Below are 23,102 nucleotides of genomic sequence, written 5' to 3'. Positions count from 1 at the left end.
TTGACCTGGACAGAACACGTTGAACCACTTTGTGAAAAAATCAACAAATTTGTGTACGTAATTTACCGGTTAAAAAACATCTGTGACCAGAAAACTGCTTTGATGGCCTACCACGGTTATGTGTGTTCGACTCTGCGGTATGGAATTGTTGTCTGGGGTAATTTTGTTCACATAAGTTGAGCGTTTATCTTACAGAAGAAGTGCGTAAAGCCGATGTGTGGTGCTGGTATCCAAGATAGCTGTAAAACCTTATTTAAAAAACTAAGAATATTGTCCCTTTCTTCCTTATATATATTCGAGATATGTATTTTTGTCAAGAAATATAGTTATTTTATTTCAAAAATGTTCCTTTTTTAACCCGATATCCCTATCGTTTGGCCCGACATATACACACTACTGCATGTTTTCAAAGGAATTGCTATAACATGTGCGTAAAATTATAAAATGCCTTACCTGACGATGTAAAAATGTTACCTACGTCTAGATTTAAGAAAATACTATTTGAATTGCTTGTGACAAATCGTTTTTATAATGTAAATGAGTTTTTGACATTTAAATTTTGAAGCCCGCGACCCTCTACATATTTATTGCTTTGATATGCGTTCCTCTTTTTTATTAAATCACATTTTTTCTCTAATTATATTATTTAATGAACAAAATTTAATTTTATAATGTAATACGATATGATTTTAATTATATAAGTAACATGACTATGTGTAATAAATGCGAACAATGTATAATATTTGCTATTAACATTTCGACTCATCCGTAGAACAAAGGTCTATGTGCAAGACTACTTGTTCTCGGGACATAGTACATTTCGTTCGTTCTTCTTCGCTGTGGATGTCAGATCGACCTTTGTTCGATTTTATATTTCCGAAACGAAATAAGATATATAAATTTTCAAAACACCTTTACATAGGCCTTGGTTTCATTAACGAAATTGTTCTCGTAACGTACCTATTCTCTTTTCGCTATATAATCACATCGGACTCTGTTCTTCGGATGAGTCGATTTGTATGCCAGTTACTGGCGCAACACGCTGAACCATAAGTGTAATCTTAAACATGTAAATAGTATTTACCGTGTATGCTTACAAATAAATATATCTCTATCTCTGGCTCTATCTCTCATTTAATTTCCTTTCCGATCAAGGTCTGACTTCATGAGTTCCTTATATCTCTAGTTGCACAGTTGCCTTCATTAATATCTATACATTACCAAAATTACAAATAAATAATATCTTTAAGCGATTCTAGAATTCTTATAATATATTATAAATGTTTACCAATTTATTACTATTATTTGTGAATTTTTATTTTACTATTTCAAATAAATAAACAATCAAAACTTCGAAAGTCTTAAGTTTAACATCGAGTTTTTAAGTTTATGTGGAATCAATCACAATTAAATAAAAAGAACACACGACTAGAACCATATAAAAAATATTCGAAGTTTGTTCTACATTTTTAACAACTTATAACAAAGCCCTATTAGAACGTACCAGTACTTGGCCTTATTACAGAATTATGAGTATAAAGAACTCATTGTCCCGAAAACGAGCATTGATATTGAATCAGAAATCAAATTGTTTTTCCATCTAAATCGCATACATTTGCTTTTTTTCAAATAAACCGACGCTTCGGGCTGTTTAAAGATCCAATTCTTCTTCTTCTACTGGGGTACAGGAAAGGAGCTTCCTCGCAATGGCGTACTAGTCATGTTCTCTACACATCTGGCGCAACCTGGGCGACAGCCGGCGAGTACGTTACGCGACATAGCGGATCCTTTCACCACGATGGCAAGCATGTCCCACATTAGGGTTAACTACTTGAGATAGAACGCCGTTTGACCGAACATTAATTACTCGAAAACGTTGGTTCGATTGTCCATTATACTTATGATTCGTGAGCTCTAAGCTTTGCCACATCGATGCATCAAAATCTCGAAAGAACATTTATTCTAACGATCAACAGCCAAAAAAATGATTTCTCGAAAAAGGCGACGGCGCCTCTTGTTCACACCTTGAAATGTAAAAAATACGACATAAATAAGAAACAAATTTTTTCGAGCAATCACTTTTTTTGCTGTTGATCGTTAGAGCATAAATATGTCCTTTCGAGATTTTGATGCATCGATGTGGCAAAGTCAAGTTCATAGGTCAAATGGACAATCGTACCAACGTTTTCGAGCAATTAATGTTCGATCAAACGACATTCTATCTCAAGTAGGGAACCCCCACATTTCAGCATGGCGGCTACTACTAGTAACGCGGGTAGCGGCAATTACGTCTGGACCGCATAGCGGTCAGTATTCATAACTAACGCACTTGCAATATGGTAACTTTACTAATATTGACACCTAAAGTTTTTTTAAATTCAAAAAATGTCAATTACACTGATTTTGTTTAAAAAACACTGAAACTAATAAGATATAAAAAAACCAACTAGAGGGCGTTGTAAATCTTGTTTCGCAGATTCCAGGTAATGTGTTAATAAGTCAATTTCGCTAAAAATTTCGATCACGGTAAGTACGATAAGGGGGGCAGAATAATAATAATTATTATTATAGTGTATGCCATCAATACGATAAGAAGAATAGATCTCATGGTAACAGCTGACTGAAAGTGTTATTTAATCTTTAACCGACTTGACAATAAAGAAGGAGGTTCTCAATTCGAGTGTACTTTTTGGCGTATATTATGTTCGCGTTAACTCTTATTTGTGAACCGATTTTATTGATTTTTTTTTTGTTGAAAAGAGGTGTGACGATGTGACCTCCTTACATCGTCATCCCACCTTTTTATCGCCTTTTCTCCGGTTTCTGGCCACTTGTTTTTAAATTTTGAATCGTTCTTTAATTCCTTTGCCTCGCCATTCTGATTTTATTTCATTCCATCGCCACTGTCCTATCCGACCGCCGAAGCGAGCACGTCCTCAAGTCGAATTTTTGATCCGTTTACTAGTTACCAAAAATCTCTTGTGCGATAAACATTTAAAAGATCACAAAACAACTTTAAAATATTTTTTATAAAGCCGGATTTATTTCAACTATTTCTTTTGAATTTTAAACTTTAAACTCGCTAAGCAAGATGTGTGGAGGCTGCGGACGCTGCTACACTCCAGTCTACATTACAACCAACAGGACATGCTTAAGTGGTGCCACCAGCGTGTGACACGCCTTTCAAAGGGTACCTGAGTAGTGGTCCCATTTAAATTTGAAGTCGATTTTTCTACTCTATACTGAAATTATATTTCTTCAGTTTATATTTCAAACACGTAATTCCTAGAAATAATAAGTAATATGTATACATTTCATTGCACGACTGTACATGTCCAGAATCATTACAATAGACACGACACGAGTACAATCGTATGCCACATACATTCACATTCCGGATATTGCCCGTCAAAAAAAATCAGTCGGGATTTCGTTGGAAAAATTCCGTAAAGAAATTTATTTTATGTATTTGCGTTTTTATATCTTTATTGTATTCACTTTGTAGATATTAAATCCTTTTGTTTAGATCCGAAAAGACTTTATTCATAATTTGCAAAGGCATATTATCCTTTGCTTATTATGAATAGTTTATAAAAACGAAAGAATCGAAATAAAATGTAATATGCAATATTGAAGTCTTTGCTACTGTACATAGAATACATAAAAAAAAGAACTAAAATGAAACATCAGTATTGCTCCAAAGCTGTTGATTTTTATATTTACGATTGTTGTGTTTTTTGTTTCTTTGAAGACGTTTTCTCGTATTAGATTTCCAGATCACATTTTTAGTAGCAGTAGAGCTCCTTGTGGAAGAGTTCTTCCAGGGAAGTGCTGCCACCTTATTTATTTCTGCCGACAAGCGCAGTTATGAAAGTTAAGCGTGCTGTTGAAATTACAGGCAGGTACATGGGACTTGTCAACTTACGTCTCAGGGTGACGAGCGCAGTGGCAGTGCCCCTCAAATTTAAAGCTGCGATTTAAATTAAAATTTTTCTTCACTCAGCCAGGTACCTTTACAGTGTAAGGTTTATACCTGCCGTTTGTTTCAGTCATATTAGTCACTTTTGTTCATATTGTTTCATTTGAAATGAACTACTTTTCTTTGATCTTTATCGCGTATCGTTATTGTTTTTTCAAACCAACCACCAAAAAAACAAATACACGTAATTGAATGTCGTTTACCACCACCGGCGTGGCGAGATGGGACGATGCGAGATGAGAATTGAAATTTCGTCGGCTTATTTCCACCAAAAATAGCCATTAATAATAAATAATTCACGCGAGCTTAGGCTGTGATTGTGGATAGTGAAGATTCCATTCAATTCCTCTCGTGATAAACACGCGGCTGAGTAACAACGTCCCGTAATGTATTATTAAATATGTTAAGAAGAGTCAGATGAAGCCATCTTTTTTAAATCTCAGATCCCTCACACGTAGATACCCCACAATGTCGCAATTGATATTAATGATATTTAACTGCCTCCGTGGCCGAACGGTTACCATGGAGAAATATTTGTATGGCCTACATTTATTTCTCTCGTGAGTTTGGGTGTAATTTGTCGTGTGTGTCCAGGGCACCCGCGACACAGGGTTTCCCTAGTGCGGGGCTTTAAAAAATAAAAATTAAAAAATCCTCGTCTAGTCTCGCCTTGTCGGTAGAAAGGAACCTTTAGACTCGAAAAAATGGAATAATTTCCAAAGTATAGCAATTGCAAAAGCCTAAGAACTCAACATATTATTTTATTCATACAGTTCACAAAGATTCCATACGATTGATATTTGCACTTTTAACAATTTTCCTCTAGTTTTGAGTTCTTAATTTAGAGCCATGTAAACTTTATATGTAATTAACAAAGACCTATCCGTTGCTAATTATTAGTAAAGTAAATAAAAGTTGAGAGAGCCAAAATAGAATATTTTTTTATCATTTCCTAAATTATTTCGCTTGCAATAGAAATATAAACGACAAAAAAACGTTTCTCGAAAATTTCATATACCCACATAAGGGTACACATAAGGGTATTTTAAATTAATACTTTTTTTATTCGAATTTAACACTGCACACGGCTAAGAATTTGCTTTTTTTGTATGTTACCAAGTGATAATGATAAGTAATATAGCTTTAATAAACTGTACATACATTTTTCTACTTCCATACATTTTTATCCAAAAAAAAAATCCGTAATCAAAAAATCGGAGTGCACAAAAGGAGCCTCGTTTTCTCACATCGTTTCTTGGTACCATTCCTTTCCTGTACAACAACCTGTGTGTCATCGATACGATAACAAGAAAAATATTTAAAAAAAGTCGTAAAAGAATACTTGTTACTGTTATTTAGAACAATACCATGTTAGAGATCCGTGTCAGTTAATAAGAAGCTTCTATATACTATGGACTAATCATAAAAGAGAATTCACGATACCGTAAAATGTTCATACGACAACGTGGGCCTTAACAATATCCCTTCAAGTGCTACCGCTTCTATAAAAGATTTTTACACCCAAAATCGTACAAAGACGTGTCCACATTGAACCGTAAAGTCACGCGCAACAATAGTTCTTCAGTTCGTGACGCCTAATACCAAACAAAGGCTACGTCGCCCCACAAAACCTTTGAATCTGCGGAAACGTGCGCTACACACAGACAGGTGGTTCAGCAATCATTTTCAATTTATATAAATCTTACAATATTTTTTTATGATACCGAGGGACGGGACGAAAAAGAAAAAAAAGATAAACTGTTTGAGATAGAATATTGTTATAGGAAATGAAACTATTTTTCCGGATTTAAATCGCGTATATTTGTTTTTTCAAACAAACCGACGTTTCGGGCCCTTTACAGGTCCCATGGTCACGGTTGACCGTGAGTCAACCGTGTTAGTAGTTTCATTTCCTATGTGTAACAATCGCCAAAACCTAAGAACTCGATAGAATATTGTTGTTCAAACTAGATTTGTTTAAATCCTGGATAAAAATTTGAAAACAGCCTGCATTATGACGTGCATAACAATTATATTTTGTCGCTTCATTCTCGATATAATATTTAACCAGGTAGTTTCAAAAAATGTTTTGACGTTGACACTCCCTACCAGGCATCAACCGCCATTTTCTATCCTCATTCCTTTTAGAGTGAGAGCAAAACATATTTGGCAGTTTCAGAATCTTTACTTCTGTAATGACGATGTCAAGGGAGGGTGTGGATTATATCTTCGAATGAAGCGACTTACATAATAGTGATCGAACTTCACTTCAAGAAGTTCATTTGATCATCTATTATATTTCGTCGCTTCATTCTCGATATAATATTTAACTAGGTAGAGTTTTAGAGTAGTCAGTTTTGCTTTTAGTTGATTTTATGTAAATTTAAAACCAGAGGCATAATCGATAACTATATTATATTTTTATTCAAAATATATATTAGATATGGACATAAAACGGTTTTTCTCCTGAGATCACAATCATAACAATTTTTAAATCGTACAATCTTGTAATAATTTTATAAATAAAGATTATTATTATTATTAGTTTAGAATAGTATAATTTGCCATTTTATTATGTTGTAAGCAAATGGTTATTGCGAACATGTGTTCGTCTTCAGTAAGTATTAGTCTATTATAAAGGATGGTAAAGGATGTGATATGTCGGAGTCCAACTCGCAGCCTTGCGTATGAGCTCTATCGGCACCTCAGCCGCGCGCGCGGCCATCATGGAGGCGTACCGCGTGGTATGCGCGCCGAAAACTGCTGTGCCCATACCCGCCGCGCTGCATCCAACACCTGCCGCACACATCGGCTCACGGTCTGACTCGTGGCTACTCTGTGGGGAGCTCTGTGTGTCAGCAAGAGCGTTCCCTGACGTCCAGTTGTCTTATTTTGTGTTAGCCAAATATACTAATGTTTGAAAACTGCGACAAGGCAAATACTTGGATGCTCTCTAAAATATGAAAAATTTAATTTGTGCTGTACGCGACCAGGCGCAGACGTTTTGATTGAATCAGGTATTGCAATTTTAATCGGAATATCTGATATTTGTATGTTTTTCATTAATCAATGCCAGTTTGTACGCGGTGTGCAAAATGCAAGTAAAATAACATGTTTTTTCGTAAGTTTTTCAATAGGAAGTTCTGTGTTGGGAAACCACGTTGAAACTAATGCGAGAACGACTTGGGGATTCTAAGTATTGCTATACTTTGATGCACTGGATTTCAATCTAAATGCGCCCATATATAAGTAATCATTTTATGCAGACGTCTGAGCCTGTTTCAGGCTATAAAAGAGATAAAGCAGAGCGATGACTGTTCAAGGTTCCATACGAACTTATAATTCCTGCGTTAAGAATTTTATTATTTGTGTCATTGGCATGTTAAAGGGATTTAGACTGTTATTATTGCAAAATTCCCACCAGAGCTTTAGGGACACATTAAATTGTCTAAGTGTATTTTAAGAAAGAGAAGCTAAGTGTAAAGTCATCGCCTCTTGTGGGACTCCGCGGGAGGCGAAGGGCGCGCTGGTAACAGCAGAAAGGGTATGGCTGGTGTGAAGTCGATGAGGCCGCCTGCAATAACTATCTAACTAACAATAACTACCTGGTTTAATATTATATCTTCGAATGAAGCGACTTACACAATAGTGATCGAATTTCACTTCAAGAAGTTCGTTTGATCATCTCAAATTCATTACAAAATAAAAGAAAGAAATACTGATTCTTGTGCGATATATTACCGATTCAGTACTCGCAATAAAAAAAATGGCGACACAGCTTTAAAAACTGAAATAAATATATCACGGGGAGGTTTATCAAGAGTTCATTATACATAACATGCCATGCTACGTCCACAGATATATTGTATTGTCACTGAACTTTTACAAGATTGCGAGGTTTCAGTCTGACACAATATTCAGAATCGAGTGACAATTGTGTTATAAGAAAGTTATAAAACAAACTTAGACGAAGAACTTAAAACTTAAACGAAGTTATAAGATTAAATGAAAATTTGAGTTTACTTCGTAATTTCTTGCTTAAACTTAGACAAAGTTTGTTTTGTAAATAAGTACGAGAAACTTGCTAAGCCCGCCATTTTTGCTTAGTCGAAATCAAAATTCGTATCATAAAAGTCAAATGAAAGCATACCAAAAAGATTTTTAAGGAAACTGCATGTCGCAAAAGAAACCTCTCGAATATATACCGCCCCCTTTACAACAAATAGTCGTTACTTATAATTTGAAGAAAATAAGTTTTTTACATTGTTCGATTCAGGTATTATAAGTCCAGCTTCAATTATAAGCAGTTAAAGCTGCAATCCATACACTATAAAAATCAATTAATGAAACTAATGATAGTGAGCCATCCTGCTTTACGACCGTTCCGACAATGTGTGCATCGAAATCGCGACTCATGATATTGTCATTACCTTCGACAGTAAACCGCGCGAGGTTTCTGTGCTGCGAGAGGGCGCCGTCATCGATCATCGATATGTCGTTATCGTGAAGGAGCAGCTCTTGCAGCTCTCCGAGCGACTTGAGAGGATCCGCCGATAGCGACCGAAGGAAGTTGTGCGATAGATCTAAGTGGATAAGATTTGTGAGCGACGCTAGAGATGCACCTGCAACAAACCACATTTAGTTATTACATTAAAAATAAAAATAAAATTTATATTCAGTTTTATTTATTGAGGTATATTTATATTAAATTTATTTATTTTGGTGTATATCATGTTTAAGTTTTTAAATTTGTATACGAATATTGTAAGATACACACACAAGCAAAGAGGAAAAAAGTAGCAATTCTATTAACATCTTTCGACGTAATGCCGCCTTATAATTGTTAACCTATAATATATGTGACAGGGTTTTGCAAATGTGTGCATTCCTCACGATGTTTTTCACCACTAAAAAGCGCATGGTAAATTTCAGATAAAATTTCGCACTTAAATACCAAGAAAGCCACATGTTTGAAAAGCGATAGTGACGTATCGCCTTTCAACTATGGGAATTTCCGTTACCGTAACCGAAAGGCTACCACGGCTGTACATACTGCCTAAGCGCGTGTACCCACACGCATCAGCCACTGCATCCGATTCCGAATAAGAGACATACAAATGTAGAAACCTCGGACCCACTTCGGATGTCGCTTGTGCACTAAGTCCAATTCAAATCCGAGAAAATACAATGTCGCTTGTACACTTAGAAATAAAATGATCCCTGTGACATTTCGGACCGTCATTTCTCGAATTCGGAACTGATACGAATCGGACGTAGTGCGCCAACGCTCTTAAATTCAACCTTTATTGAAAGAATCCAAAATAAAGAAAATGCATTTTTTTGCATTGATTTTTTTTATTTTTTATTGTTACTCGGTAAATTGACTGCACCGCGCCTGATGGAAAGTGCGAATACAGTCCAGAGCTGAGAGTAACGGATGGAAAACACAAATATCTTCACTCCGTCACTATCATTTTGCCGGTCTGGCCAAATGCTTCTTCACACCAAGTTTGAAGGACCCGATGTTATAGAGGGGAGGGAATACATGCGCCGGGAGTTGGTTCCACAATTTGATGGTTCGGCATAAAAACGAATTGCCAAACTTTTTAGATTGAATAAAATTAAAAAAAAAATTAAAAATAAAGCATTACTTTGGGATTTTTGCTACTGTTCCGCTAAATGTGCCTGTGAGTGTATTGTTTTTATACAATAAGTGCCCTCTGCTCCTCTTTGCTATGTACTTAATTATCATAAGATGACTAAAATGCTATTTAAGATCATTATGAACTTTACGTAATGTCATAAATGTATTGATGAAACACTTTTATAAAGTAAAATCGTCTCTATATAAAACCTCGCATCAAAAAACAATTACCACTTCTTTTTATGTATTTCTTACACACATACTCCCGGACACATAATTCGAGGCACCTTGCATTTTGAATATTAAATGCCCTTCTTGATTGAATATTTATTATGCAACTTTGAAACTGGTATGCTAAACGTCATTTCCTTAAGTCCTTATTGAAACTTTGAATTTAAAAAACCGGAGAAAGGTTTTTCTTCGACGATAACTGTGTTTTTATGTTCTAGCCCTTTAAGGATAAAAGAGCAAGGTGCCTCGAATTATGTGTTCGGGAGTGTATACATTCCTTGGCGTATCTTGATTACCCAAGCTTCCTTTGAAAGAAGGATGGCGACATCCCGTGTATTTTATGACCCAGTGTTTTTGACGATGTACACTAAAGAGACCTACCAATACTTGTAATTCATTAGCATAGCATCAAAAAAGCTAATTGGGTACAGCCTGTAGAAGCTGGGGATATAAAGTTGATATAGGTTATGTTTATGACATTGCCTTGTATTTCGCTTCAGATGTTTGTTCGTAGTAGCAGAAACAACAAGTTTTCAGTTTATTCCTAAAAATAATAAAAAACTTGCTGAATATTCTTAAATCTGCCATATTTAATACAACGTTAACATGTTCTCTGGCAATGAAAATTAATAAAAATTTAATCTGTCCAATTGGCAGAAATCTGCCACAAATGTGGTCACATTATTCTCAATCCAAAGTAACATTGACATTGGCAAGAGGCCTCTTCTCAAAACATTCCTTTGCTAATATTCGTATCTCTCATTTAAACATTGTCTAAACATTTATGTCACATTGTTTTATTTTTTACTTTATGTCATTATTGTTTAATTGATTATTTGATTAGGTTTTTAAAGCTTTAATGTTTTGTGTGTACCATAAAATAACCAATACTTTAGGTAAGTAAACATTCAATCATGCTTAAAATGAAACGTACGTACAAGAATGTTATCTAATCTATGGTCGAACTGATTCAATTGCGTTGTGTTGTTGCGTCTATTCTCAAATACATTGTTTTATAATTTCTTTATTCCCGACTCCTAAAAATATACAAAAAATATATTAATAACTAGGCATAAACTAAAACGTAAAATTATACTAGCAAAGTCCATGAACGGCACTTCGTTGATTTTGGGTCAGCCTTCGCCATCCTTGTTTACAAATGTATGAAGTTTTTATCGATTTTCTAAAATAAATTAGGAGACAAATGAGCAGACAAGCCACAAGATGGAAGGTGGTCATCGTCGCCCATGGACATCTGCAACGTCAGAGAAGCTACCTATGCGCATAGGTATATGCGTTGCTTGCCTTTGAAAGCCCTATTGACTCACTTTTTGAAAAACTGCAAGTCATAGTGCAAAACAAATACGTCAGGAGGGAGACCATTCCATATCTTGCAGATTAGAGAAAGAACGAACGTGATACCCTGATGTGGATGAGTATAAGGGAAATGACACATTATTAAATTTTGTGTTGTTATTCTTTCTCAAACAAATCACTCTTATCGATACGGTCCACGACTCACACTACAATTTCTACTCATATTAAGGGCTGTATTAATAAATCTGTCTCAAGTGCAGGATCGATATATCTTACTTAAGCCGTCTTTATTAATAAAAATCACTTGAGTGAACGAACGATAAATTCATTGATTTATGATTACATATACAAGTTACAAGGGAGGTTTGATAAATACGTGGCTTTGAGGTTAAATAAAAACTTTTTTCGTAATTTAATTTTTCTTTCTTAATTAACAACTCTTTTTAAATTAGGGCGAAAATAAAAAAAAAAAAAAGTTACATTATATTATACACAAGTTCATACTATTTTCACATGCACTAAATACTTGCGGTCAGAAATAACGTCATCACGAGTTGCTGTTCATAGCATCATTTGATTAAAATTAATAAACATATTTCAGACATCTAATAAATGCGGAAAAAAGGGAACACAAGTTATTATTATTGTTTCCCTAATAACTTGTGTTCGCTGTCAAGTTTTTCAAATCAAACATAACATAATGTCACTGTTCATGGGCGTCACTGTGGTTGATGCGGCTTTACCGAAACACGAATTGGCATTTTGGGAAGGTTGAGGAATCGGAATTGCGAGCTCAGACATAAGCTATGATCTGATAAAATGAAAGACAAAATTGAGTCCCTATACGATTTTTTTTATAGTATTAAGTGACGGGACGAACAAGTCGTCGCCTGATGGTAAGCTACACGCGTGTCCATAACAGTTGCAGTGCCACGCAGAGCTTTAAATCGCAAAGATCTGTGGGATACGGCCACTGCGCGCGTCACCTTGAGACATAAGTTGACAAGTCCCATGTGCATGAAATTTCACCATCACCCTTACCCTTCAACACCGGAATACAGTAATGCTGACATTACTGCTTGGAAGCAGAAATAAGTAAGGTGGCAGTACTTACCTAGACGAACTCTTTCACAAGGAGCTCTACTGCTACTAAAATTCCAATTCCTCGGCTGTGTTCGGCCTTAAATGTGTTAAATCATCTACCTGATAAATTAGGTGTGTTTGAAAATTCTTTATTTATTTAGGGGCTTTGATCGTTACTGAACATGTCAGCCCCACTAAAAAAACAATACCTCAAGAAAACACTTAATAAAATCCAGACAGATAAATCAAAATACTACCTAATCAAACATGTATACAAAATCTTCGCGGCACTACATGTTGGCTCCGACAAAACAGATTGAAACCACCCAACATTAAATGTACGGAATTGAATTTGTGTAGTGTGTATTTCCCACAACATTTTTGATATATTAACGCGAGGAATAATAAATAACTGGCTGTTCTATTAGTAACAATAGTCGTCTAGTCACTAATCCACTTAACATAAAATGCATACGCTAGATATACTTAAAAGATTCCGGTTGACATTCAAAAATAGCCATTTACGAGGCTTAAAATTATGATGACATAAAAACTACATACCAAAGGTTATTGTTATTACGATACAGCTTCTGGATACTTGAATGACTAAAGTCGATGGTAGTGGATCGTTTAGCTCTTTCATATTGTTTCTATCTATGATATTTCAAATAACAATTGTAATTGTGTAATAAAATTTGTGGTTGTCTATGTGTATGTCCGCAACACAGAGTTAGGGCGGGGTTATTGAGAGTGTGCGTTTAAAAAAAATAGAAAATTCTATTTTAAAAAATCAACCTCTAGAGTTTCTCTTCTCAGGGGAATTGGAAATATGTAGTAGTATTTAATCAATAAGGTGATTTCAAGTGTCTTTTGCATACATGTATAATCTACTATAAAATATTTTTTTAAGTTTTTTTTTTTTACGATATCAAGTTACGGGGCGAACAAGTCTTGTACATGAAAGTAAGCAACACACCTGTCCATAACTGATGCAGTGCCACTTAGAGTATCAAATCGCAAAGATCTTAGGGGCCCTGTCTCTGCACCAATCACCCTAAAACATAAATGATAAGCCCCATGTGCCTGTAGTTCCACCGTTAGATTTGAAGGTAAAAACTAGGTTTCGTATATTGAGTAAATTAGTAAAGTGATATAACAAGTGTAACCTATATAAAAAAAACAAACACCATTGTATTACTTGGAGTGTAATAACAACAACAACAAAAGACTCTATTTAGTAAATTTTATCACATTCGACTATTTATTCGTGTAATGCTTTAATCAAGGCTAAAGTAGCTTTAACGTTTTAAATAGAGCTTGTCCGACCAACTTAGCTTTACAGTTGGAATAATGATTATAGGAATATTTTTAAAACGTAAAGTTATATGAAAGCATTTCATTTGACTGCACATGTAAGTTTGTACAATTGTACCTTCCTTTATTTCCGCTGCTGGTTCCCTTCCGTATTTTTTTTTTACTTAAACGGAAATTAAAATGTCTCAAATCGTCGCACAATAAAACCTTTTTTACAATGGATACTAATCACAAGCTAGACATGCAATTTCCCATTAATCTTGGAGTGATGGGAACAAATAACGACATTAGGTACAATGGACTATGATATAAGTTCGATTATTCTGCATTACGATCTTGACTCTCCTCCCTCTTCATCTGAAGTTACTCGGCCATCGCCCGCACAGTACCGTTACCACAACAGTCACATTGTCATTAAAAGACGACAAATGAGGAATTTTTGATTATCATTCTGTTTTAAACAAAAAAATAATATGTATTTTTTTATACTGCTTACTGCAAATATCAAAGATTCCGAGTGCCACTACTTGACTTCTTCTTAATCGCTTCCTCACTGCTGAGGATCGTGACTCCACCTCATCCTGCCAACCATTTGCCTAGATCGGTTGCGCTCTGTTACATGATGTAGTGTAGCGCTAATAGGTAGCTCTAGTTGTTCAGAGATCTAATCACCACCACCACCACCTTTTGGGGCTCCTGCCCCTATGTCTCTTTCCCTCCACCTTCCCAGTCACCGTCAAACGCTCCAGGTTATCAGCATCTCTACGTGCCATGTGACCGAAATAGCGAATCACACGCTGCATGCAAATTGAACATGAAGACTTTACTATTTAACAGACGCACGTAAATTGCAGCCGGATCGTCAATGTTTACAAATCAAAGTAATTTACCTAACGTCACCTTACGTCAAACGACATTATCATTAGGTGTTTTAAAATTAGGTAAATCGTCTTTATATTCACTAACTTTAGGACAATCGACATTAGTGTCATTGACATGTAACCCATTATATATCGATTTCCATTTGTTAACCCATTTGCATTCTTTTTTACGACATATGTACATTCGCACTTGTTACCTTGGTTTTTTACTTTCCCCAGTTAAACGCCACGACTGCTGTACGTTTGATGAAATATTGTATATAACCCGGATCGATCATGACCCATGCGTAATGTGATCGGATCAAATGATTCGATCATATGGTCGATCCTTTAGCGGGTCACTCGTCAGTCACGATATTTCTTGTTTTTCTATTTCTACTCACGCACTTACATTATTTTAAAAAATCAAAAAAATTCCATATGGCGTTTTAAAATGTTACAATTAGCTTTTATTCTTCCCTGCTAACCTTAAACCTTCAAAACCGGAATGCAGTAATGCTCACATTACCCCTTGGCGGCAGAAATAGGTAAGGTACTTTCCTGGTCGAACTCTTTTCGACGAACAACTCGTGCGCTGATAGTAAAGGACTTGTCAACGTATGTCTCAGGATGATGAGCGCAGTGGTAATAGCCATTATTTAATTTTTAATATCAGTATTATTATTATTTTATGTAAGTAAATAGAAATGCTACAATATTGTATTGAGACGATCCTGTAAAATAACTGTGTATATGAAATACAATAAATAAAAGTTTTTTCTTTACGTTATTTACAACTTATAACAAGGCCTTGTACGAACTTACCAACAATATTTTTAGCTTGGCCATATCATAAAGTTTTTAAGAACTAAATATACTGAAAACACGAACATTGATATTAAACGTCAATGCTAGCACGAATTCTTAAAATTCAAAGGCAAAAATCTCTGTATGAGTTATGCTTGCAATTGTACACTAATTATATTACATTATATTATTTGTTTATGTAGTACTATAAAGTGATTACACACCTATACAGAGTGCGCCATCAAAGTTGTCAAAAAATTAATAACAAATCGTACTTGAAATTAAAAAAAAATAACGTCTACACACGTTTATGTTTAAACAAAAAAGAATTAGACATTATATAGCAATTAAATTAAAATCTCATCAACTTATATAATATAGCTGGTAACGCTAGATAGGTTATGTCTGAGCTCGCACCTCCTTGTCATTTCCCATCCCAATGCGTGTTAGACCACAGCCGCAAGAACAGCCGTTTTTTTTTTAAATTGTAGGTAAACAAAATGATTCGCTCTGGACCTTTTGGAGGGAAAAGTGTCGTTTTTATTTAGACTTTCAATTATTTTGTGAAATCTAGTTTAAAGTGGAATAGGATAGTGCTATTGTGCCTTAATCGAACATTAAAACGCGAAATTATAGGAATCTCGAACTAGAATACCCTTATCGGCCTGTTTTAAGGAATCCCGAGTCAATCCAAGCACGCCGCCTCAAATTGCCTATCCTCTTTATGGCGGCCATATTTACAGAAACATAATTAAACTTCATATTTAGGCTGATGGCGTTGCCAAAGCCTTAATAAATTAATTAAAAAAAAGTAAGCAAAATTAATTTTTCTTTGTTTCTGTGGCAAGATACAGCTGAATTTTTTTTGGTTAACATTAATTAAATCAAACTTAAAAAATAAAAACCTTTTTCAACTATAAAGTTTACGAAATTTACAAGAACGAAAAATCAACCTCGAACTATTCGATCTGTATTAGCAGGAAATTAAAAGTAATAAATGAAAAAAATGACAGTCGACTAATTTTTTATTTAGAAATCAGACCTAAAACAAAAAAGCCAAATAACCGACCAGACTTTTCAAAAGTACTGCCTTATTTTTGGGGTTTTTTCCGCTAAACATGCCAATGTGTGTACCTTACTCTCACTAATAACAAGTAACGTAACACGTTTACGCGATCATAGAAACAATATTATCTGGGTCTGAATCACTTCACATATTATGTACATTTTAATGTATACGGGGCCTTAGGAGTTGAAACACAAAGCCAACAAGTATTTATTTTAAGGTTCACCCCATATTAAATAAAGTAAGGAAAAGAATGTCTGTCCCTCTGTCAAGCGGATGTCCTCAGGATACAGTAAGATAAATGAATGCGAATATCTTCACCTATATATTATACTTCTTCAACTTTATGAAGCATTTTTCACTCGCCTTTGCGAAATATTTGTTGATATCGTTAAGATAAATGATGCTGTTTAAAACAATAGAAGAACCTTGAATAGTAACATTGCTACTTTGACTGCGCTGTCCGTAGAGATATTCCCTCGTACAGGTATTAGGACACAAGGGGCACAATAGTGCATGGACTATGCAGCAGCATGGACTGTGTTAGGGCACCGCAGTCACATCGGGTTAAACTAGCATATTATAACCATGTTATATAACAAGATACGTTATAGTAACGAATTGTCTTTATATTTTCCTCACCTGATACAGCAACAATTTCATTATGTGACAAGTCAAGATGTGTCAGATTGGTGATATGCCTGAACGCGTAATCTTCCAGCACGTCGATTTGATTGTTGTGTAGATTCAGATGAGTCAAGTTTGTTAGACCTGCAAAGAAATAAGAAATATGAACGTCTTCAATAATTCGTGTCGGCGTGTGTACTATACGGATTTATTTACGCGAGTTGAAAGAATAACACATCATGACAGAAGCTTTACGGGAAGGGTACATTAATAATTTCAGAGAGATAAAATGTCACCCACTCGTTCTTTATTAATGTAACTGTGTAATGAATATTTTGATATTTGAAAACCAGAAAGTGCAATAAAACAAAACACAAGTCAACAGCACATCAAGCTGTGTATATTAAAATCTTTTTTTTTCTTATTAATTTTACTACTATTAGGTACTGTAGAATAGGCAGTATGAGTAGAAATACTGGCTGAAAGAATGTAGGTTTGTGTTTAGAATTGTACAAATAAATAGAATTGAAAAAAAAAAGAAGAATATCTTGGTGGTTCTAGAACAGACTTCGAACTGAAAATACGCAATAAATATTTATCCATGAATATAATCGTGGTTTGTATTTGAAAAATGCCTCACGTTAACTTAAGCTACGTCTCTCCCTACAAGTAGTGGAGGCGCCTTATTTGGAAAAAAATTGTACGATTTTATGGAAAAGTCTCCGAAGGAAGGAAGAACAAACTATATATAAGGTATAAACGATATATAAGGCCGTAATTTTTATTTTGTTGTATTGGTTTTTATTTTGCCTAGTGAAAAGGGCAAGAAAGAATATGAATCGTATCGCCGCGCAGAAGTTTTCTGGCTTAAACGGCGTTGACGAGTTTCTAAATCAGTTTGAGGCTATCAGCGTAATTAATATAATTAGCCAGCTCTTCAATAGTACAAAACCAATTTCACCTCATAAGCGACATATGACATAATTGCGCAAAAGCTAAAAGAGGAATTCCCGTGGCAAATAAACTATGCCCAAGAGTTCTAATATAGACGACAGATGCCTAACGAATCGATGTTAATCTATTTTTATAATTTAGATAATTTAACAACTACAGCAAAGATACAGGACGATGTAAAATTTATCAAACAGTACCTGAAGTCTTTGACAGCGATCGATCATCAATGGGTACTTGCTAGCAATTTGTATTGTCCAAGGAGAAGTTAAGAAAACCAGTTATGCAAATAGAAGATATATTTAATCACGAATACAATATGGGACAACAAGGTTTTGAGTTACCAGTATGTTTTCCTAAGGAGCACTCTCACTGTTGGCAACATAGATATAGAAACTATATCTATGGTTAACAGGCACAGTGTGATTCTTCACCGATAGTTGGACCCGAGTCTATACAGTCGGAATATCAATCAGCACAGGCACCAATCGTACAGGATTCACCACGTTAAGTGTATTCACAAGAGCAAAGGAGTGGATCTTCTTCTGGATCTCCTCAACGTGGATGTCAACAAGGCGAATCTGATTCTGATTCAGGAAATTTATATACAATTGATAGTCTTGGGTTGTAGACTAGGCAGTATGATTAGAAATACTGGCTGAATGAATGTAGGGTTGTGTTTAGAATTGTATGAAAAAAAATAGGAATGAAAAAAAATAACATCATGGTGGTACTAGAACAGGCTTCGAACTGAAAATACGCAATAAATATTCATCCATGAATATAATCCTGGTTTATATTTGAAAAGTGCCTCACGCTACCCCAAGTTACGTCCCTCTCTATAGTACTTATTTAGGTATATTGGGTACTACTATAAGGTTCTTATTTTTAAACGCCTTCAAAAAAGGAGGAGGTTCTCAATTCGACTATGCTTTTTTTTGTATGTATGTTACGCGATAACTCCGGTATTTGTGAACCGATTTTCATGATTCTTTTTTGTTGGAAAGGGGGTACTTCCATAGTGGTTCCATTTCATTTTGGAGAAAATCATCTACCTCTAAGGGTGGCTTTTCACGCATGAAGATTCATTTTTATAAATAGAGCCTAAATTTTACTTAGGAACAAGTGTTTTTATGGTTGATTTTGCTATTTCTCTCAAAACCGATTTTTATTATCACCCGTGTTTTTTTTTTTTTTTTTGGAGATCCGGAAGAAGATCCACTCCTTTGCTCTTGTGAATACACTTAGTCCCGTATAGTGGCGAACTAGGGGATATTTCAACAAAACTTAGCAAATAGACGTAATTCCACGTACTTTTGAGGTCGGTTTTTTTACTGAGATTATTATTGAAATATCTAATATTTACATGTAACACTGCTATTACAAAAGTGTCGCAGGTCAAAATTGAGAAAGCACGAATTTTTTTTTTTAAATACCGAATTAAACCAATATATATATTCTCGTTTATAAATGGATAATTAGGTATGATGTAATAAAAATATTCACTTTATTTGCAATGAGTTCCATTCAGTTTTTTTTTTAATTTCAAATTGTGTTGTCTCAACCACAATTTTGAGTTACGACGCTATTGTAATTGCAGTATGATATATTCGTAAATTTATTGTAATTTTCAGGTTACTTTTCTGTATCTAATTTCAGAGGCAATTTCTATTATTTAAATATAGTGGAACATTATCATGAATTATTATTTAATATTCGCATGATATAACCTGAAATATTACTAAATTGTTTACGATGATGTACTTGAATACTTGCATTGTATAATAATAATAACGTAAATATTGAGACGCAGAACTTTAATAAAAATTGCCACCAAAGTCAGGTAGCGAAAACTAATCAGAAAATTACACGTGAACATTTACATTTCATTGCACGCGACTGTGTACGCAAAATTTTTGAACCAACTATGTTAAACTATACAAACAAAAGTTATATTAAATTGCGTTACACTACCAAAACTCGTTCCATATCCTTTTATTATCAATCACAGTAACGAAGGTATCTGTCTAGACAAAATCTAGAGTACAATAACCTCTAAAGATGCTAATACAAATCCAATCCTTTTAGTGTTCTGGATCACGAGAAGGCAAACTACTTTTTGAATGCGTTCAGATATTGATATGGTGTGGTTGTGTAAATCGACTTTGTAGAGTGGACATTTTTAGTTCACTTTACAAATAGAATTCTGTTAAACCTGACAATGAGATACGGTAAGCTATTGCTTACAAAAGTCCACGCTGCTTAGTCAAAATAACGATGTCCGTCCCGTCACTTTAATACCAAGTGACAGGACGGACAAGTCGTGCGCCTGGTGGCAAGCGACACGCCTATCCATAACAGTTGCAGTGCCACTCAGAACTTAAAAATTGCAAAGATCTTAGGGTTACTACCACTGCGCCCGTTACTCTGAGACATAAGTCAATGAGTAATTAATAATTAATTGATTTTTAATTGTTTAATTATTATAAATTAATAGATTTTATAACACTTTAAATTTGACAATAATTTTACAATTAATTCATTTGACTTTCAGAATATATTTGCTTCGATTTATTTATTTATTTTCATAGTAATAATATTATAATTAATGGTAATCAAAATATATAATATATCTTAAAATTGACATTGCTGCGCCCTTACAAGGTACATGTTTGATACTTGTAAACTCCTATAAGACCTATATGTAACAACATGTTTTGCAATAAACAACATTATTATTATTAAGTTGACAAATCCCATGTGCCTGTAATTTCCCCAGCACCCTTACCCTTCCAAACCGGAAAGCAGTAATGCGAAAGGGACTATGAATGAGTGGGTTATTATATTACATAGTAGTATTATATTAATGAATACACTCGGTTCAATTCCAGCGGGATTGAAAGAATTTTTCTTAGTGTTCGATCTTTGTACTAATAATTAAATTATAATAAACTGGTTAAGAAATTTTACAAAAATAATTGAAGATCATGATAGTAAAACACCATTCAATAAACTTAATATAACAAATATAAGATATTTAAATCCGAAAAAAATTCATTTCTAAAACATATAGTACCCAAAAAATTAATAGAACCGTGGTAGCCTAATGGTTTGACCTACCACCTCTCAAGCATAGGTTATGGATTTGAATCCAGGCTCGCATTTCGCTTTTCGATGAAGGAAAACATCGTGATGAAACCTGCGGAAGAAGGTTCACAACACTTGGAAAACGTGTGACCTGATAGTGTGACAGGAGACCGGTGCCCATAAGTGGGACGTATAAAAAGGGCTGATGATGATGATTACTTATTGGTTGTTAAAAAACAATTTGCTTTTGCTTCGCATTGACAGGCAACTGATGTGAACGGTATGCCTTTGCTCGTTGTTGGGGCAGTGCAGTTGTATAGGCCTAAAAGCCGAAATTCAATTCAAATTCCAATATCCTGTTTGTTGTTAGTTATGCAACCCGACCGAAATTTCTGTTGATCTGCTAAACATTGAGGCAAAGAGCTTAGGTATAGTGCAGATAAAAATATGTCACATTTATATTTAAAATAGGTAAAATTATTTCAGTAAAATCGCAAAAAATCTCTCCAATGACGTTTTTGTGATTATGATTGATGATGGCAACGGTTCTCGTCGGGCGCGAGCGGGGTGACGTAAGACGGCGGGGAGCGGGATCTAAGTTCAGATATTTCGGTTGGGTAGTAGTAAATGTCAGTAAAATCACGATCACACGTACCGTACAGCTTATCCATTAAGTTAAAGTGTCAGCGCCTAGTCAAAATTTGGGTACTAAGTGTTAGTACATGTTAAAACACTTAGAACATTTATATGAAAGAACTTAGATATAAAGCCCATATATTATATATTATATATTATATTCAAGACCTATATGTGGAAGGAAAATGTAAAAATAAATTAAGGAAGTACTTACTGGCTAGAGAGAATCGCTGTGGACAGATAAACCCTTAGTGGTTTTTGAGCTACAGCTGCTTGTAATATGTGTAAGTTTTTGTAAAAGTATTAAATAAATTTAAAAAAAAAAAATGTACCAATGTACCAGGATATAAAAACAAATATACGCGATTTGGAGCACGTTACTTATCTTAAAAATAGTCATTATAGCTACCTGCTAAGGCCCCTCGGCGGATGCTAGCAAAAGTGTTGTCAGAAAGCTGTAAGTTTGCCAAGTGACCCAGAGCAGGCAATGTGTTGGGACCCAGTGGACCTTCTAGTGCGTTGCTGGACAAATCTAAATCCCGCAGCATGTGGGCTTCCTAAAAAAAGCATGTAAGACTTAATTATAAATACATCAATAAGTATGCCACACATTCACTCCAATTACTTGGTCTCCAACTAAGAAATTTAATATACTAAGAGCACAAAAATCTGATCTTGCTGTCGAGTAGGGCTAGCACGACACAGCGCGACTTGTGCAAGAACGACGTAAAGCGCGAGATACTGCTATTCTCGCATAAAGTTCGCTATGTCGCTCTCGCGCAAGTCCTTAATAGACCTACTGAGCATTTTTAATTAGCCAATTGTATCCCAATGCTGGATAAAAGTATATCCTCTCGACTTCCACAGCTCCGTTTTGTCAGGCTTGTCAGGCTAGTCTCTTATGTACGCGTCCATGCCATCCCGCCATCTCTTTCCTGTAGGGCGAGCACGATAGGCCGCGACTTGCGCGGGATCGCTATAAGAAAATAGTCGGGACCAATTGTGCCAGCCCTATTGGTCTGCTTCCTCATCATACCAGAGTCCTTAATTTTTAGAAAATTACATTCGAACCTTTCATCTTTAATGGGCACTTAATCGTTTAGTCATCGAGATCATAATCAAATTAAACATAATGAATTTACTTATTTAATTACATCGACGGCTTTGGAGCGTCTTATCTCAAAAACATCTCATGATCTCGATGATCCCAAGGGCTCTGGATAGGGTTTTTTTCCAATACGACCAGTGCAGTGGTCTAAATTGATTCTGATCTTGGTGTTCTGGGTTGTGAAACGGAGTGAATTCTGTTGAACTGGTATTCATAGTGCAGTTTTCAATTCCCCAATTTTTTATTCTCCAAATTGAATAATTAGTGTGATTTTTATCACGCATCTAACTCATCAAAAAGATATACCGGTTCAATGTTGTCATGTGATTATTGCAACCTTAGACTATGGAAACCAGAGGACATGTTATGTTGACATATATAAATCAGACGTT

At 35.0% G+C, this 23,102-nt stretch overlaps 1 protein-coding gene across 1 annotated transcript in view; it reads right to left on the bottom strand.

Annotated features, from left to right (window-relative positions):
- LOC113227494 overlaps positions 1 to 23,102 on the bottom strand; it is a 195,842-nt gene that overhangs the window by 13,750 nt on the left and 158,990 nt on the right. Inside the window, exons 6-8 of the mRNA XM_026460433.1 lie at positions 22,012 to 22,159; positions 16,944 to 17,072; positions 8,410 to 8,601 (exon numbers count right to left, since the gene is read on the bottom strand). Of these exons, the coding sequence (XP_026316218.1) occupies positions 8,410 to 8,601; positions 16,944 to 17,072; positions 22,012 to 22,159 (469 nt within the window). The remainder of the gene's footprint in view (positions 1 to 8,409; positions 8,602 to 16,943; positions 17,073 to 22,011; positions 22,160 to 23,102) is intronic.

This window comes from Hyposmocoma kahamanoa, unplaced genomic scaffold, assembly GCF_003589595.1.
Source record: "Hyposmocoma kahamanoa isolate Upper Pololo Valley unplaced genomic scaffold, ASM358959v1 210, whole genome shotgun sequence".
Lineage (NCBI taxonomy): Eukaryota > Metazoa > Arthropoda > Insecta > Lepidoptera > Cosmopterigidae > Hyposmocoma > Hyposmocoma kahamanoa.
The sequence above is the reverse complement of the archived record's forward strand: the minus strand, read 5'-3'. Positions and strand labels throughout refer to the sequence as shown.